Below are 19,714 nucleotides of genomic sequence, written 5' to 3' on the forward strand. Positions count from 1 at the left end.
CATGTGGGAATTGTATTTTGTTTAATTTTTATTATTTTATTATTTCCCTTCTACGTGACTTTACCGAAAGAACCAAGATGTTTAGAGCTGCTTTTTGTGTCTAGTTTGTCCTTCCCCCGCACCTCAACATTAGCACGGTTGGCTGCGTAGTGCGAAACAAATTCAACATACATAGATAATATTCTTTACCTCTGTTTTGATAACTTTTTGTTGTTGTTTGTGCCTTTTGTTTGCATGCCATTTCTTGATTTGTTCATTCATGTTTTATTTTCTGGAGGGTTACATTTACTTAATATTGGCTATGGATAGGATTTAGCCCTTCATGTGTTTATGCATGTGCGTTGAACTGTTTAATTATTGCAACAGCGTTGCGAGATGCAATTAGCACGAATGACGCTACAGTATATACAACTGCAATCATTATGAAGTTATTATCACGTACACCCCTCGCTGTGGCTGCAGAGATACTCGTCACGTGCCACCAACTTCGGTAGACCAGCGAGCTGGAGAAGATTCAGTGAGAAACGGAGCCGTGTGTAGAGGGGTGCCTGGCATGTGTCACTCACGGAGGCGCTCACGGAGGAGCTCCACGGAGGAGCTCCACGGAGGAGCTCACTGAGGAACTCACCGAGGAGCTTACGGAGGAGCTCCACGGAGGAGCTCACCGAGGAACTCACCGAGGAGCTTACGGAGGAGCTCCACGGAGCTCACTGAGGAGCTCCACGGAGGAGCTCACTGAGGAACTCACAGAGAAGCTTACGGAGAAGCTCCACGGAGGAGCTCACTGAGGAGCTCCACGGAGGAGCTCACTGAGGAGCTCCACGGAGGAGCTCACTGAGGAGCTCACTGAGGAACTCACTGAGGAACTCACTGAGCTTACGGAGGAGCTCGCGGTGGGGAGAAGGCGCCGAACGTGTTGGACGGAACAGGCGCCAACGACGGTAAAATATCACCACACTTTATTTTATATACAAAACATGAAAAATAGAACATTTCATGTGATTTTACACCAAACCAACAACGGTAAACATCCAATAACTGTATTGTTATTATTTTGTTATTGTTAAACAGCGTGTTTCAAGATTAATTTAAATTTTTTTAAAATTCAATCACAATGGAAACCCACCACGACGAAGCAACTTTTAATGACGCGCACGTTTTGTTTATAATGTTACTCATCAGACATTGCATACCCACTGATGGATGAAGGCTTCCCCCCACAACCTATGCCATCCCTCCAGTCCTGTGACGCCACAATCCGTCTTGCTCCCGCACAAGAGCTCATCGACTCACTCCCATCTCCCCAGTGATCAACCTGTTCAGTGTTTTTTTTCCCCTCTCTCTCCCTTGGCTGTCATTCCATCACTAGTCTCGTTGGGCCATCATCCATTCTCGTGGCGTATTTCCCGAGCCCACGTATGCTCGCTTAAGTTAAAATCACATCTCCCAAATTTGCTCTTGCTATCTGATATATCTGCTTTTGTCTCTTGGTGCAATTCCCAATATCTCTTAATGATTTTCAGTCCGCAATATTTTCTTAGTTCTGATGCCTGCTCTAGCAGGTCGTATGAACCGATTGGCATGCGGCGGCCTTCATCCAGCAGGAGATAGACAAATGGCTGATGTTACTATTATTGTGTAAAATACGATTGAACATTTGCTTGAAAATTTGCAAAAATACAAACAGAATCAAATGAACGTTGACACAAAGATGAAACTGTTTTAAACATTGCGGGCCCATCATTAAAGTCTTAGATTAAATTAATGTTTTATACGTCGTAGTTATTGTAATTCACGTGGGATTTTGCTGGCCATCGATTCACGCTTATATAACACGGACAAATTAAATTACAGCAAAATGAAGCTTACCTGAATCGTAGAAAATATCAGATCTTTTGACATCAAAATAAAAACAAATCTCTTTTTTAAATTCAACTTTGTATATAGGCCAACAAATCGATGGCAGTTAGCGACCACCCGATTTCAGCCACTCTTCTGCGTTGACGAGGCATAGGATCGATCAAACGCCAGGAATTGTGCACTGGCACAGCGAGATTTGGCTGTGCGCCGGTCTCCGCTCGTGTCTGTGTGGCACGGCAAATGCACTTGCCAAATCGACCGCGTAAAGGTTAACAGTCCAGTTCTCGACCATTATGTTATTCCAGCGGCATCTGCAGGTAAGGACAACGTTAAGATGTGCAAACTATTGATAGCATCCATGAACCAGCAATGCAAGACACACACACACTGTACCTCGGACCTAACTTAAAAACACGCAAGACTGAAAAGCATGTATCACACGGAGCAGAAACTATTTGACACTAACAACTAGGGTACATTACAGCAAATAAGAAACGAAAGCGCAGTAGAATTGAAAGGAAGAAACCAGTGTTGCCCCATTTAGGCGTTGAAACCAATTTGAATGAAAACAAAATTCAAACGCGCCCCCGTCGGTTTCTGGGACAAAAAGCAGGAACACAAAACAAAGTCACATTTCTTTTAATCTCGCAAATAGTAAAACAAAAAGGCTCACCCAATAGTTTTGCAACAGCTACATTATATATATACTCCTCGTTTTGTTGACATTTAATACAAAATTACGATGGGGGTTTTTTTGTTTGTTATAAATTCACGAATGTTTCAAAAAGGCAATTATTCTTATGCTGAAATCTGCAGACAGTGCAGTACGATGTAATAACTTTGGATGAAAAATGACGATCGCTAAATTCCGTTTTTATTCTCGATGACCTTCACATTTCTTCACCCACAACAAAAGCTGACCCGTAGAGAATGTTGTGGGTCAGGTGTTTTGCAAAAAAAACACACAAAAAAAGGAATAGCTTTGTTACTCTATTTCAGACCGTGAGATTCATAGATACAAAACATACACCACACACCATTTAAAACACTCTCATTTTCAAAACAGTGTTTTATCCAGTGAATTAATATTAATGGTATGATTTATATGCTCTTTTCATAAGAGTATTACCATACTCGCTAGATTTTTCATTAAGGAAATGTACACCACGCCAGCTGAGAATATATTTTGCGTGTGTGCGCGAGCGTCTCCCTGATAAAAAAAAACATTAAATTATCACAGCACACACACGCACATAAACATAATTCAAACTGTCGTCATGTATCCAACGTTGAGACATTTATTTCCAAAACAATAATAATGCGTCGTCTAAGAGTTATTATGCACGAGTGGTCCCGGACAGAAAACAAAAAACAAAACAACCCTTTGCTGCTGCTGCTGCTGCGTGCACGTCCATTATTCAAAGAACAGTTTTTTTTCCCCTCAACCATTCAGCCGTCTGTTGCGTGCGGAGCAGAGCACAGGCCCCGACTGCCCCCAATGCTCTCTCTACCATCGATCTTGACATTTGCACGCACGTCCCTGGAAAACGTTACAATCCTTGAGTGGATTTTCCTCACAAGGGCGACGAAATGTCGCCTTTTAGGAGCCTTCGATTGTAGTGGTTGGGTAGCGGGCAGCCGAGTTGGCTACTGGTAGAGACAACAAAAGAAATACCCCCCACACAACTCAAAAGCAGGTGACCAAAAAAAATGAATGAAACCAAAGCTCTCACATTTTAAAACAATTATCCAGAAACGATGCTGTGACTAAGTCTTCCATCTTCCAGTCGCTCGCCAAAATCACCCCCCCCCCTTCTTCCTCCTCCTCCCTTCTTGTGCGGGACGCTTTGACCAGAGAGAACAGGGCTCCGTTGCGTCTTCTCTCGGAGACGCACGGTGCCGAGCCGAACATTTCCCGTCATGGCCACGCACGGGGGACGGCACCGGGATGGCCCTCCGTGACCCTCGCGGGCGCGGCTAGCTCTGCTTGGGGTAAATCTTCTCGTAAAAGTAGTTCTGGGCGAGGGGATAGAGCTCCCCGTCCTTCTCCCGCACAGTGTGCGCGCGGATGAAGCTGAACTGCTCCAGCGCAAACTCGTAAAACTCGTGCTCCAGCTTCCACACCTCCGACTGCTGCAGCGTGTGCACTGCGTCTGCCGACGGCGCCTTCTTTTCCGCCGTCTTGCGAAGATGCGACTTTGTTCCTGGTGCAGCGCAGTGGGGGTTGGGGGAGGGGAGGGGAATATCAGTTGGGCTATCATCCTTCGGCGACAAACTAGAAACCATAACGCTATGGCAAATTTAAAACTAAACTATCTTTTATTTGACCACGTAAGAGCCACTGAGCTGTATAGAGCTCTTCATAAATGATAGTTCAAAGAAGTGGCTGATCACGTGGAAATTGATAGCAGCCAAACACTCTAAACGCATGTTTGTAAATGTGGAGGGAAAAAACGGAGGACCTGGTGAAAAATCCACGCGACCACGGGGAGAGAGACACGCAAACTCCAAATATACAGCAGGCGTCAGGGTTGGGATCGAACCCACGACCTCCTGCATACCAGGCGAGGTAGTCAACATCTCGCCACCGTGGCGACATCTTAACTGCCCTCCGGTTGCGCTGTTTATGCGCGCGTCAATAAATAGTTTAGGAAAAAACAAGCGATTCACGGGAAATAAAAGAGCACTACCTTTCTTAAAAAGCTCTGTGGCTCCCTTGAAGAAGCGCGGCAGCACCGCCTCCAGGATGAGGATGAAGTCCTCCAGCTCTTCGGTGACCCCCACCAGGAGGTACTCGTTAACCAGGTTCAGCTTCGCCTGCTCCAGAGCCCAGCGGCTGCCCACCGTCCTGCGCATCCCAGACGCACGCGCGCGCCGTACGTAGCCAAACGCGCTGACTGGAGGAGTGCGGTTGGTCGGCGAGGATGCGTCAGTGGCCGGGGCGATCGCATAACATTTTTTTGTCATCGTATAATTTTTTTTATTTCTGTGTTTACGAGTTCACGGTATTGAATGTGATGGCGCTGTGAGTGACAGATTTGTGTAGGAAAGGCGCCACGCTTTTAAGCGAAAATAAAAATTTACTTGATGTGCGAGGGCACGCGTCGCTACCGTTGATGCGCACTCGTTCGCATGATAAGAGGTAGGCGGGCATATAATGTTGAGTCCACTTGAGGGGTAATTTGTATTTATAACCGATGGTGTGAAAGGCCAGACATTTGTATTTGTTACGTGTATTAATAATTTGTATATTTACGTGTTATTTAATATTTGATTTGTATTTTAGTTTAGGTAATAAACATATTTGGAAATTGTAATTTAACATGCAGTTATAATTTTTGTCCCTTGGTTCGTTTCTCAATCCGCTTGTCCTGGTGAGGGTCGCGGCCGCAGCATGTCAAGTAGTTTTCCATTAGATGGTGTGAAATGCCAGAAATTTTAATCAGTGCCCTGCAAAAGCACCCATAAAGTGTGGACGAAAACACTCATCCATTGTTCGAAAAGTCAAGCTGAACCTTGTCAGTGAACACCCAACGTAACGTATGCCCATAACTCAGCATTCCAAGAGGATGTATAATTGATGTGCATGATGAATCATTGATAGAGGGAGACTTGCAGACTGTATAAGGTTTTATGGGGGCATCTGAAGAATCCAGTGGTCATTTCCTTGGCTCAGTGTCCACTGCTCTCCGGTAGCAAGATGGGATTTTTAATTGACTGGAATTTCGGCGGCCTACAGCCACCTTAGTCGAGCTCCTGCAGAAGGCTTCTTGGCGCTTTCGCCCCCACTGATGTCCTTTTCTCCCCCTTCCCCCCCCCCCCAAATGTGTGCAGATACTACTGGCTCTATTGCATATAGGGTATGTAGGCATATGCCTATAAAATACATTAAAAACATGGGTGGGGGATGGGTGGCGGTCGACAATTGTTGTAAACCTGTTGGGTCAATTTTTTACCCCCACATCTGGGGGAATGGGGGGGGAGATCCACTTTCTATAACTTTTTTGATTTAGGCCTTCTGAAAGGCTCTCATAATTTAGTTGACGGACAAAACCGGACTTTTATAATAGATATCATTCCTAGACAGATGGGAGACTGGATTCAGCTCAGAAAAGCACAATGGGGAGGGGGGGGGTTCTGCACTATGTACTTTGGCAACGACCCCAATTGCCTATTTGGGTGACTTGTATTAATTGCGAAAGCCGACTTGGGTGGCTCAGAGTGGCTTGGTGTTAAATCAACGACACGGGCACCGATGACACTATGGGTTTGAATTCCCGACATTGAAATTTAAGCGAGTTGGATAGCTTCAGCCTAGGTACAAATACATGGCCAAATATGTGTTGCGCAATCGTCTTTTTAATAAAATTTGGATTACCAAACTCTTAGGGCTAGAATGTATCAATACACCAGATAACAGACAAACGATGAGGCATTGTTTACGGATCACTAAGGAGTGCCATCTAGTGTTGGGTTGAGAATGACCTATTGACATGACCTCAAAAGTAGTTTTACAACTTCATCTTCTAGCGCCATTCCCGATAATGAAATGTTGCTGCTCTATTGACTTTAAGAAGGTAACATTTTTCCCATAGCGTTATACGCACAACCGAGCTTAAATTCGTGACAGTTGAGGTACCAGTGAGCGTGCAAGGGTGCGAGTACGAATACATTGTTTGTGAAGTGGGACGCACCAGCACTCGGCGCTGTGGCCACAGAAGAATGGGATCTGCAGCCAGAGCTTCTCGGGGGCGCAGTCGACGCCCTTCTCTTGCACGCACTCGTCGAACGTCTGTGGGAGCGGGCACGAAACACCGACCGCGAGATATTGTTTGTTTTTGTAATTTTCTGTATGTATGCTATAACTTATTTTGCAGTGTACGTAGCCAACCGTGTTAACCGGAGGTGCGGGGGAAGGACAACAAACTAAACACAAAGCATTTCTGAAGAAATTTGTTTTCAATTTAGAGTTAAAAGTTTATAGATCCAGTGGATTCCTAATATCGGAAGGAAGAACGTTCCAGACGGCCACAGAAGTTACATCTGAAAGTTGGCGATGCAGTGACCGCCTTTGTTCAATGGCTAGCCAAAAGCCGCTTTGAGGACGACTGGACTTTGCGCGATGAGTTATGCTCCTTGACAAGATCAGCGAGGCATTGTGGTTCATTTGCGGCATGAACTTTGTGTGTAATGAGTGCGAACTTATGACCCGCCCCGACTGGACATCTGTGAAAAAAGACGATGAATAAAAAATCTGATATCGCGAGCCAGGAACAAGCACCGCGAGAGACGCGTCGCGTCCGTGAGACAGCAGATGTGACGCTCCCACACCTGCAGCACCTCTCCCATCTCCTCCCGACACCACCGCCGCTACCCTCCAAGCGAAGTGCGCTCCCCACAGGCTCGCTCGTCGCTGATGACGAGCTCGTCGAGATGATTGCTCAAATTTGGGTCACTGTGTCACCTGGGGCTGGATGTCCGCAGCGTGAGAAATGTAAAGTCAACTAAGAAAAATCTGGCACTGCTTTCAATTCGGTCTGAAAAAGGGGGCACACGTTTTTACGCAAGTGCCGTTAAGGCGCCGCTGCCCTTAAAATAACATCGGGGTGTTTTTTAGCCCCTCCCTTTCTCAAGAGAATGCCCTTCGAGGGAAGGTTATACACGAGAACGTGTTATTTTATGCATTTGAAATCGACGAATCGTGGATGTGTGACGCACGTGCCAGGACTGGGGTCCACTGGGACAAAGCGTTGTAAGTGCTCCCACAGGGCTATTACATTTTCACCCATTAGGTTAATCCAGCTAATAATGGGACACATGTTGACCAAACAAGTAAACACATCATTATGTGTGCAAAGGCAGCCAGCCACCCTTGGGCACCGGGCCCCAGGAGCACAATAGTGAGGCAGCTTAGCAACATTATTTAAATGAGAAGACCAACAGGACAAAAGCACCACACAATTTAGTTTTCCGGTCTTAGGTTTTGAGCCATTGATTTTTTGTTGCTGATGAGACCCAACCAAACACTGCACGCTGGGGGCCCTTTCAGAAGAGTCATGTTGCAGTCTTTTGCATATTCCACACGGGGGGGCGGGAGCATGCAAAAATCCTGGTTCATAAATAGTACCAAAATAGTGGCATGAGCTAACATTTTTTTCATTTGATTTGTATTACATCGCTTTTTCTCTAATAATTTGCGCAATAAATCTGAAAGTTTTTTTTCTTCCCCCAAACGACAGAAATTACGAAAACAAATTAAAAACTTTCCAACTCTTTTTTTTAACACAACAACGTTCGTTAAAGTTCTTAATGAACTCCACGAGATGGGAGACGAGGTTTAAAACATCGGCACGGGAAAACGTCGCGTTAGCAAAGACGACGACGACGCGCGTACACAGAGATCACGTGCGGCTTGGCACCCTCATGCAAACAACCACCGTCACACTCCTCTCCCTTCGTCCCCCAATCTTCATTAAGAGGCTTCCACGAGGTCTCATTACTCCCGTGGGTTAAATTTCGACCCGCGGATCAACCGTTTTTAGACAGCACCTGTCAAATAAAGCTTCCCAACGACCAATCGGAAGCGGGTTGCACGCCTCAGCAGTATAACGTCATCCTTTGCAATTCTCCCCCGATTGGTAATGTAGCCCAGTTACAGTCTCATCGTTACGTCACCAAGTTGAGCCTATTGACACCCGACATCGATGTTTAATCTGCTTAATGCCAGTATCCACTCACTTTGGTTTCTATAAGTCTCAGAAAATCGCTCGCAACATGTATTGGACAGTGTGTGTGTGATAAGCATTGACGTCTGAACTGTCCCATCAATGCGCCAGGGCCTGGAGATAATACGAAACATTGTAGACACTTTCTGAACGCTGCGAATGCATTCAGAAATCTGACAAGACTGCAAGGTGCCACTTAATTTTGGAGGAGACCTTTTTCTAAACTGTGGATAATTTCGATAATTGGTTTTTTACCCTTTTATCTGGCAACAAAACTGACACCTTTTTTACGAGGCGTCATGTTTGCAAAGACCACAATACCTGCAGTCATAATGCAAACAAAAAACATAACTCTGATAATGTATGCACTGTCCTTGAAGTTGATTGGTCCACACCCGAGACAGCTTTCCTTAGAGCCTAGTCTCACATGGGTTGGACCAGATGATGCCAAAAGGCGCACAACTCAAAGACAACGCACCATCAGAGTATGAGAGCTCAGGGTAAGCATTTACACCATTGGAACCTCATTTGCCAGTAAAAAATATGATAATTGGTTTTTTACCCTTCTATCTGGCAACAAAACTGACACCTTTTTTACGAGGAGTCATGTTTGCATAGACCACAATACCTGCAGTCATAATGCAAACAAAAAACATAACTCTGATAATGTATGCACTGTCCTTGAAGTTGATTGGTCCACACCCGAGAAAGCTTTCTTTAGAGCCTAGTCTCACATAGGTTGGACCAGATGACGCACAAACAGATTCAAACAGAGCTTTTATCCTACAGCGATCACCACACTCAATAATGCTAATTAATTATTAAGTAATAGTGTTTACAATTGAATGTGAAATAGAGATGTGCAATGACAAAATGTAACCTTATGTGGGTATGTGGGTATACTTGGGCTGTTTTTATATATAGTATAAATTGATTATTTTTCATTTAATTTTATTTTTATTTTCTTGTTTTATTTAATTTAAATTTATGAATGATGCCCTGACTGGTGAGCATTTTAAATTTCGTTGTACTGGTGACAATGACAATAAACGATCTATCTATCTATCAATGCACCATCAGAGTATGAGAGCTCGGGGTAAGCATTTGCACCATTGGTACCTCATACACGCACGAGACCTCCATCGAAAGATGGATTATTTGTATCAATGGGCTCCTCGTAAAAAAAGGTGTCAGTTTTGTTGCCAGATAAAAGGGTAAAAAACCAATTATCATATTTTTTACTGGCAAATGAGGTACCAATGGTGTGGATAACTTCATCAATAAAAATAGAACCACATTTGTGCAAACCTTCATACAGGATAATTTGGCAGAGACAATCTGGAAAGAGGCTTGACAAGGCGGGAGAGATGCCAACGCTGTATGTCTGAACACTGCTCCAGACTAGCTGGACAGCTTGGACCCCTCTTGTGTATGCAATGAATCGATATAGTAATTTTACAGTTAGTTTGACAACCGATGACAATAGCACTACGCTAGTATCATATTGTGTCTTCCTATGGGACCGTCTTCCAGAACTATATCTCTTAACAGCAAGATTTTTTAAGTAGCGGGGTAAAGATTATGTAAACTACATTGTCTTGAAAACCGTTGAAGACACAGAGGTTATAAAATATGAAATTAAACCATTTTCTCAGACCTATAAATAATCTAGAAACCACAATGGAGCTGGCCTTGGCCTTGGCCTTGATGGGCCCTGGCAAGATACAAAATATAAAAACTGCATAAGAAGAAACAAACACATTGTGTGCTTTCATCAGGAATGTCCCCATATGATTTTGTTAAAGCCGCATGACTACAAATTGGACAAAGACGGGAATTGACCTGGAATGCAGCTCTGAGCTGATACCAGACAAAGTGTGCGAAATCTATTTTATTGTATTGTTCATGAATGCTCACTTGGGTGTTTTATTGCACTCAATTTTATTTTAATTCAGAAGTGAAATACACCTTTACATTCTCGTCTTTTGTGTTTGACGCACGAAACCTCCATCGAAAGATGGATTATTAGTATCAATGGGCTCTCGGTCGCTTATGAATGAAAGCAATTGGTGGATCGATTATCAGATGACCCACTCGATGCCAATCAATGACCTTGTTTTAGAAATGGTATGAGAGCCCAATTTAAACAAGCCCTCCCCCCCGCTCCTGGTTTAAAATACAAGAGGCACGATTCACATTTGGAAAATTCATTGCAGATACCAAACAAAATAAATCTATATAAAAAATAACAATGCCAATTCAATAATCACACTAGACAATAAAAAACAGCTTTTTGCGTTTAGTTTGTCCTTGCCCTGCACCTCCGATGAGCATGGTTGGCTACGTGCGGTGCGAAAGAAGTTCAACATACATGCATAAAAGAAACATAATTGCACAGGTAACAAAGCACTATCTAAAATTACATTTTAAAGAAACAACCAACAAATTGAAGCAGCCAATTGGGAAAATAGCAATTTGCAATCCTTCGCTAATCCATTGCTGGATTAAGTTATCTCCATTACGCCCCAGCAACTAGGGTTTGTTCGGCCAGATCACTTGCCAGTGACGTTAGCCGTGGTGAGGAATTGAACTCGGGTAACCAGGTTCACAGCAAAGTGCACGAAACATTGCACCACCACTCCGCCGGCCCCTTAATCGCCATCTCAACGAAACGACGATACCCTGTGCGAATGAGTTTGCTATAGTTGCCCCATTATTAAAGCGTTAAGTTCTCCACAGGAAAGGTTTCACACCTTTGCCTTCTCTGAGCCCCAGGCTTGTAATTAATAACATATTAATGCTATAAAAGAAGGGCTTTAATCGTGCCAAGAAACCAGAGCGTCTGTAAAAAAGCACATTTACGAGATGATAACGCTCACAGGTCTGCACAGACTATAAACTAAACGATTTTTTTCATTTTACCAGGTAAGGCCCACTGAACTGTATAGCTCTTTTTCAGAAGCGATCTGGCCACAAAAGTGATAGCTCAAGGAAGTGGCGTATCATGTGGAAATTTATAGCAGCCAATTATTCGAAAAGCATGTTTCTAAATGTGGAGGTAAAGACCGGAGGACCCGGAGAAAAAAAACATGCAAACTCCAAATATACAGCCGTAAGGGTCGGGATCAAACCCACGACCTCCTGTACAGCAGGCGAGGTAGTTAACATCTCGCCACCGTGGAATGTTTATCAGCTCGCCTTGATGACCCCACTTTGATGAACCCACTTTGGGTTTATCAAGGCAGGTTGATGAACCCACTTTGCTGTACTACCACCTCCCGCAATCACCGTTTTTTGAGGGGCTCGTCAAATCTACGCGGTCGACCAAACCCTTCACCCTCCAAGGTGCGCGTGGGCCACTCCCCACTGGCGCGTGAACCCAAGCCGGATTACCTTCTTGTCCCCTTGCTTGCGCCTCCGCAGGCTGGGCCGATAGTTGTCCCCGAAGCGCAGGAAGTAGTAGTAGGACACGAGGCGCTCGATGGGGTCGCGCACCACGTTTACGTAGATGGGCTTTCTGTAGGCGCCGAACCTGGGGGTGTGGGGAACGACACCACTCCGTTGACTCGCGGCCTTCACGATAACACGACGCCTGTCACGGTGGGGGGGGAGGGAGCTCCCGTACTGCAGCTCTGCACGGCCGAGTGGGCGGGGGAACTTGCTTCGTGGCATTTCTCGACTGGAAGAGGTCGCCTCGTCACATCCAGAAGCCTCGCTTTGTTTCTCTGCACCATTCTTGCCTGCGGTGGCAGTCGGTGCCGGGGCGGAACGACGATTAAGTTGACAATAATGAATATGGATCGATGCTCACACCAACAATCATTATGATACTCATCAGTCTCTATGTCTAGGCATCGCATGGTTTTGTTGGGAGACTACAAACATTCCTATCTTCCCAACTTCTGTCTTCATAAATCTCAGGTGCAGTCCTCTCTCTCTCTCTCTCCCAAGGCCTCCATGGCACCTCAGTCTCACCCCTTGCTAACTCTGTCTCTTCTTCCCTGCGTTCATAATTGAGAGGACCACCTGGGTAATCGAGTTTTCATCCATCTGCCACACGTGACTATACCCACTACAGTGCAACTCTCTTCCGTCCTATCGAGTGTTCACTCTCCGTGATGTTCCAAATGTTTGTTCCTCACGAGATGTAATCATTTTTTTCTCACCAGGCTTGTAAGAAACCAAATTTCAACTGCATACATTTCATTTTCCTCCTAAACCTCCTCCCATAGTCCCACAAAACTTGCGTGAAATATAGTAAGGTTTGTCACGTAAACAGAACATGCCAATTCGTTACTAGTACAGCACACCGGTGTGTTGGAGAGTAATTCCACAACATTAGCAATTTTAGCACAACGTTTCGCCAGCAATTACAACGGGCATCATCAGGCCGCAGCCAGATTTGTAGGATAAAATCCTCCTGTCGCGAAAGCCTACGTGTTAAACAGTTGTCAAGATATTCAAACACCAAAAAGATACCTTTTGCAAGGCATGATGTCTGCATTAACCACACGTACTTGTGGCAAAACATGAAAACAAACCTGCTTTATTTCCGGATATGGTAAAACCTATTCTTATTTTCCCATAATTTTTTTAGACTAGCAAAAACACCCCACGGATATGACAGCAATATTACACTCAAGAGAAGCACGAGCGAGCTGATGGAGACACTCCGACTCACTTGCTGAAATCAACGAACGCCAAGTGTCCATGATAAAATCCCGGCTTCATCTCCTTCCACACCGTTACGTTCTTAACAAATCTCGCCTTAAAAAGAAAACAATGACAACAAGAAACACAAACAATCGGGGTCAAGAGTACTAAACAAATAAAAGGTAGCAGTCACCGGCTATATGAAACAGATTGTGCAACACTTTGTATTTATGTGCAGCTCCCTAGTTGGCTTGCGCATGCGTGTTCATGCATGCGTGCAAGTAATATCTTTCAGTGTGGGCATGTGCATCCGTGCGTGCATCTGTGTATCTTGTGTGCATACGTGTGTGCAAAGCGCACAGTGTTTAGTGCATTGCTCTGCGAACACGGCGACCCGAGTTTGATTCCTGCTCACGACCAATAATGGTGGCAAGTATCCTAACCGGTTCTGGGCCTCCCCTAGGTCGACTCGGACTCAAATGGACCAGTGGGTATAACATCACCACTGAAGAAACAAAAGCGGCCAGGCATGGAGTGGTGACTACACCACCCCCACTTTTGTGCCGTGCCAGCCTTAACCAGTGCTCGCTTATCGCGCTTGCTTCAAGAGCTCTGGTAAAGGCTGTATGGGGGACATTTGTCTTCATGTGCACGTGTGTATTATTGTGCATTGGATGCTGGATGCAATTACCAGCAAAACGTCGTACTCAAAAATTGTAAATGTTGTGGTTTCACGCTTCAACACACCGGTGGGCTAAAGCAGTGAACTATTTGTCTTTTGTCAACGTGACACTTTTTTTTTACTGATTGGCCGTGTCGGGTGGTGGAGGGTTACGACACATTTATAAATAACGCGATCTAAACCCAAAAACGTTGATTATGAATAGTATTAGTCGCGAAAGCCTACGTGTTAAATTGAGCTGTGCTACTTTGGTTCGGCAAGAACACTGCGCTAACGACACAGGTTCACCTCCTAGCCGTGTCCATCGCCAGCGCCACTTGACATCTGAACACGGGCTGGGCCTCCCCTAGGTACACTGAGGCCTAAAGGTGACTACTTGTTAAGAATGGGTTTACGAACATTACATTTTAGGATACAAAAGGTGGCTGTGCGCGTGTGTGCTGCTGCTGCTGCTGCTGCCCACACCCTTCCCTGTGCGTGCTACTGGCGCTCGCAAAGAACACACGTTTATTATTGACGGTCAAACTAGGCTAAGCGAGGCATCGATGTCTCGTACGTGATTGCATATGCGAAGGAAACGTACGCAGCACGAAGTATCCTGCATTTCTCACAATCCTCCCTGCATCCCTATTTGAAATTACTATGCTGCACACGGTAGCGGAGCGCAGTTAAAGTTTCTGGTTCCGCTAGCGCGCGTCCCTGTGGTCCCGCGCACGAGAGAGGGAGCGCACAGGTTCGGCCATCCTCTCTCGCACAACGCGTCCATCGCCTCGCTCTCCTCCTCCGCGCAGAAATCCTTTCTCCTGGCGCCAACGGCGAATTAAAACCCGCTCGAGCACGGCGGCGCCAATTTAACGAGCTTATGTTCGCGGATGTGGCCGTCGGCGTCGTGAGCATGACAGGGGAGGGGGGGGGAGGGGCCTCCGGGTGCGACAGGCAGTCGGCGAGGCACCACCCGAGAACAAGGAGGCTCGGCAATGCGTGCCGAGTTCCCCCTTTTACAAGGCGGCACATCCGCTCGGCTCATCACCATCCGTTTCGTTGGACGAGGAAGATGGCCAAAGGGAAGGTTGGAGAGTCTTTGGGTGACGTTGCTTCGGGTTTGGCTATGAACTCCGGACGTTGACAACAGGTGCGCGCTCTCACCGCACGTACGACTGCGATCGACGCTGAAGCGCGTTCGCGAGGTACGAGGGGGATGCTTCCCGTGTGGTCACATGCCGTTAGCTTTGACAAATTAGAGCAAATAATTCCTGTGCGTTACGACCAGTGCTACACGGTGGAATTAAACAAATTGGTAAAGAGAGCCCAAGAAAAAAAAAAAATACACAACCCATAATCCTTGTCCATGTTTCTAAAGTTACGGCAGAACATTTGGGTAATGACCATTGACAGTTTCCCCATCAAGCTGCCGTCGCTGGGGTTGTGGTCTCCATACACACGGTTAGCCGAAATTACGCCGGAGGTGGCCCATTAAGGGCCTCCATGGTCGTTACAAGCAGGTGGCCGCCTTACAACAGCGGTGCTCAATCCTTGTTTTACTGTTTAACGGTATGTTTTTAATTGACTATTTGGCATCAACACTGGCTGAGTTTAAGCTAACAGCGTGATGCATGGCTTAACAAGCCATGCCACGAGCTTGTAGGAGCCAGGCACTCATCGTTTCTGAACTGAAGAATTTATTTTGGGGATTCCACTCCCCCTCTACACCGCCAACCTTTGAATTGACAAAGTCCGTGCGAGCACATGCTGCTACCTGCTTTTAAGACGACTTGGGGCTGCGGTAGCAGAAGCCGTAATTCAGCGGGGGGGAAGGATGGATTTACAGCATTGGCATCGTGCTCATGACACGTCATCCCATCCTGACGGGGGACGGCGGCGAGACATCAATTGAAGCGTCGCTCGTGTCGCCGGCCTAAATGTGCAGTGCGCGACGCACCACGAATTTTACGCACATCAACCCGGAGAGGTGACCTATCGCCAGTAAACAAATTATTTGGAGACACTGCATTGGCAGCGTTGCACAAAGCACAAGTAACAAAACGCACTCAACACGTTCGTCGATAACGCTGAGACCTTGACCGGAAAACATATACAAAAGGCGATGTTTTGGGCGATGGTCCTTCTTGTTAACATATCAGGAGCACATGAATAAGGGCTGTTGCCCGAAACGTTACCTATTATAAACTTTTACAATTAAGGCAGTGTCGTTGACGAATGACCACCGATGTTTTGAACAGCCTCAATAAAAGTGCAGCAGTCAAAAGCAACGCTTTGCGTGGCAAGAAATTAGCGGGCACTTTAGCAGCGAGCACGATTATTCTATATTGTGCTTTTGTTTTTAGACCTCACTGCCAGATTTAAAGATTTCTATATTTTCTACGACAGCTGGTCTGTTGCTTACTGTATGCCATGAGAAATGTAATTACATTCTTTTGTTTACCATCTTGATAAGCGACAATTTATTTTAATAGAAATGCAAATACCTATTACGATAACACTCGACACAATACGTGAATTACAAATAAATGAAAGAATTTAATTAACGCGATTATGAAAACTATTTATTTTCGAGCTCACAAAACCCTAGGTTTAACGTATCCCGGCAGGGAAGGAACCATTCACCCATGTCACTAGGGGGTGTGGGACTGTCACTAGGGGTGTAACAATACTCCCCCCCCTCCTGCCGATTTAATCATCGTGGTTCATGATCACGTTTCAATTCGCGCAATCAATTCTATTTCACCACACTGCAGCAGACCGTTGTGCCTCTATCTAGCGGCTGCGGCGGGGGGGCGGGCGACGTTGAACGACATTAACATGCGACACACCCCAACAGAAAAACATCGATCGCTAACGCCCACAATTGTTCGTTCGATGTATCGCCCGAGCTTGAGGGAATCGACGCGTCGTCACGCGCCTGGCAAGAGTGCTTTGCGGTAGACGCCCACCTGGTCCTGCAGCGACATGACGGGGTTGTTGCGGCTCGTGTTGATGTGCAGCACGTGGTACTTGTTGCGGGCGCACAAGTCGTACGCGATGTTGGTGAACGAGGTGCTGCCCGTCTTGGGCACGCGGTTGTAGAGCACGATGAGGTCGTCTGGGCCCCCCGTTCCCCAGGGGCCACCCTCGGCGCGCGTTGCCAGCTCCTGTGTGTGCCTCTGCTCTATGGCTCGCACCTGGTGCAGCGCCACGGCCCGCTCTGCATCAACAGCACAGAGAACACAAATATTTCCCCCCGCCCGTGGATAGCCTTAACAGACGGTTGGTAAAAGTGCTGTTAGCGAGCAGCACCTTTGTGAAGGGCCGACAAGGCACGCAACGGGGGTGGGGTGGCCAGCACCATGCTCGGCCGACTTTGTTTACACATCGCACCACGTACTCATTTGAGGCCCAGTCGACCTAGGGGAGGCCCAGGTAATTGTCACGGGCCGTTGACAGCTTCATCTTGGCCATGGTCGCTCTGCTGGCTGCTACTCCGCCGTGGGTCTAGAGCACTTCCAATCCTCCCTTCTCCTGACATGCTTTGTCAGAGCCCACTTGCTTTTCTGTGCGGTCAAAATCTTTAACCTGCGTATCTTCTCCAACCATGCGTTCCTGTTCCCATCTCGCAATGTAATTCCAAGCACGTGCATCTCCAAGAGCACACCCGCGCGGACACACAAATATCGCCTGCAAAACCATGAAACACGATTGAGGCAAGTGCTCTTAAGCGAGCACCTATCTCGTGTCAGATTGACACGTGGCGGCGTGGTGCGGCCAGCATCACACGTCCCGCCGCGTTTGTGTCCCCCAGTGCTGATGTTTACACAGCGGTCCAAGCACACCTTTAAGGCCGAGTGAACCTAGGGGAAGACTCCCTTAACCCATGGCTGACAATCGAACCGAGCGAGATGGGTTCCAAAAGCACGTGTATAACCTAGCGATTTAAGGAGGTTACGTGACGGCAACCCGGATCTGTGAGATGCATTAACAAGGTCAACTAAACTACATTTTTTTTTATTTTACCAGGTAAGGCCCACGGAGCTATATAGCTATTTTCAGAAGCGACTTTGCCACAAATGATAGCCAGCGAAGTGACTTATCACGTGGAAATTTACAGCAGCCAAATACACTAAACGCATGTTTCTAAATGTGGAAGGAAAAACCGGAGGATCCGGAGAAAAATATCCACGTGGCCACGGGGAGAACATGCAAACTCCAAATATACAGGCGTCAGGGTCGGGATTGAACTCACGCCCTCCTGTATACCAGGCGAGGTAGTTAACATCTCGTCGCCATGAGATACAGACCAATCAGACAATAACAATGGCAACTCAACAAAACAATCCAGCCAAGCACAACTGTGCACTTCACCTTACCGGCACACACTCCAGATACACGCCGCCCAGGCATTAGAGAAGGTGGGAACCCTTTTTGCGGGGAATGTGGACGAATGTGGAGCGTGCCGGGTGGCCAACCATGAAAACTGGGTTTAACGCAGCTGCTAAAACCCTGTTTATTTATACAATGGCCACCGACACGGTCAGACTGTACACAAGTGAATTAAAGACAGAGCTAAGCCAGAGGCGAGAAAAAGGATCTTAACCTGCAGGAAGCTCTTACTGGGTCACCGCGGTCGAGAGCACCGCGTTCCTAAAATCGGCCGTTTTGAGCCCCCCCCCACCCCCACAAATTAGGCCTGCAGTGTTTTGGTAAACATGTGAGGTGGAGGAGGGGGGGGGAGCTCCACACCGCGGCCTTGCAGATTCATGCCAGCGGCACGACATCCTTTGCTAGCCCAGGACACCTGACGACGTGGCCCTGGTGGAATACAGATTACGTCGCTCGACTCTGCCGCGCCCCTTGATCTCGTACACGCCTCTTGGATGCATTGCAACACGCCATGTAGCCACCCTCTGTTTGGAAGCCGCCGCCTCCACCTCCCACCCCCCCCCCATTTTATTTCTCTCTACAACACAAACAGCTGCTCCGCCTTACTCCACGTTGGCAGACAGAGAAGAGACAGAAGATCAACGACCAACGAACCGGGTCGAGCCAATGAAGCCTTGCTTCTGCCGGGGAGCAGAAAGGTGGTGGGGCAAAAACTCCTACAACGCTTAATCTCCCGGTTGATATGGAACTCGGAAAGAACCTTCAAGACAAACAAGGGGGGGGGGGGGGGGGGCAAGTCCGCGACACTGACCTTCCCGTTAGATATGACGGTAAATGGAGGGTCCACCACAAGGGCTCGTAGTTTGCCAAACCCTCCTTCGCGGTGAGGTGATCGCCAACCGAGACAGCGTTTGGAGAGTTGACAGCCTCTCGGGAGCACGTCGCACCCAGGGTACAAAAGAGAGAACTACAATGGAGCGTTCAGCACCAGGCGTAAAAGGGAGCTACACCCCCCCCCCTGGACCTTATTGGTGGCCTCTCCTGCCTCATGGCACTGACAATTCTTAACAGCACTCTGAGGATCCCACTGCGTGCCACTCGACTTCCTCGTGGGGGAAGGCCGAGATAGCCGCCACTCTGACCATCAGGGCCGTCAACGAAAGTCTCTCATCGAACGCCTCCACTAAGAATTGCACAATCTGCGCAAACGCCGCAATGCGCCAGGTTCACACCCGTCACGTGGTACCATCCTCGACGTTTCTTCCAGTGGGAAGCATACGCTTGCCAAGTAGACTGCCTAACTGGACTTCAGAACAGACACACACACACACAAGGCGATGATGATGAAGAAGCAAGAAAGGTTGTACGCAGTTTCTTGCATGCCCGACGCTCGAAGTGTGAAAATAGTATTACATTTTTA

General features: G+C 46.9%; 1 protein-coding gene across 2 annotated transcripts in view; it reads right to left on the minus strand.

The window, feature by feature from the left end:
- Positions 1–944: 944 nt before the first annotated feature.
- The window catches only part of HS2ST1 (heparan sulfate 2-O-sulfotransferase 1), a 59,165-nt gene continuing 40,395 nt past the window's right edge, over positions 945–19,714 (minus strand). For both annotated transcript variants that reach the window (XM_078603468.1, XM_078603469.1), the window contains exons 2-7: positions 16,872–17,122; positions 13,267–13,352; positions 11,979–12,117; positions 6,555–6,652; positions 4,551–4,708; positions 945–4,064 (exon numbers count right to left, since the gene is read on the minus strand). In XM_078603468.1, the coding sequence (XP_078459594.1) occupies positions 3,838–4,064; positions 4,551–4,708; positions 6,555–6,652; positions 11,979–12,117; positions 13,267–13,352; positions 16,872–17,122 (959 nt within the window). In that variant the 3' untranslated portion in view covers positions 945–3,837. The remainder of the gene's footprint in view (positions 4,065–4,550; positions 4,709–6,554; positions 6,653–11,978; positions 12,118–13,266; positions 13,353–16,871; positions 17,123–19,714) is intronic.

The sequence above is a fragment of the Lampetra planeri genome, chromosome 20 (genome assembly GCF_965212315.1).
Source record: "Lampetra planeri chromosome 20, kcLamPlan1.2.h2, whole genome shotgun sequence".
NCBI classification, from domain to species: Eukaryota; Metazoa; Chordata; class Hyperoartia; order Petromyzontiformes; family Petromyzontidae; genus Lampetra; species Lampetra planeri.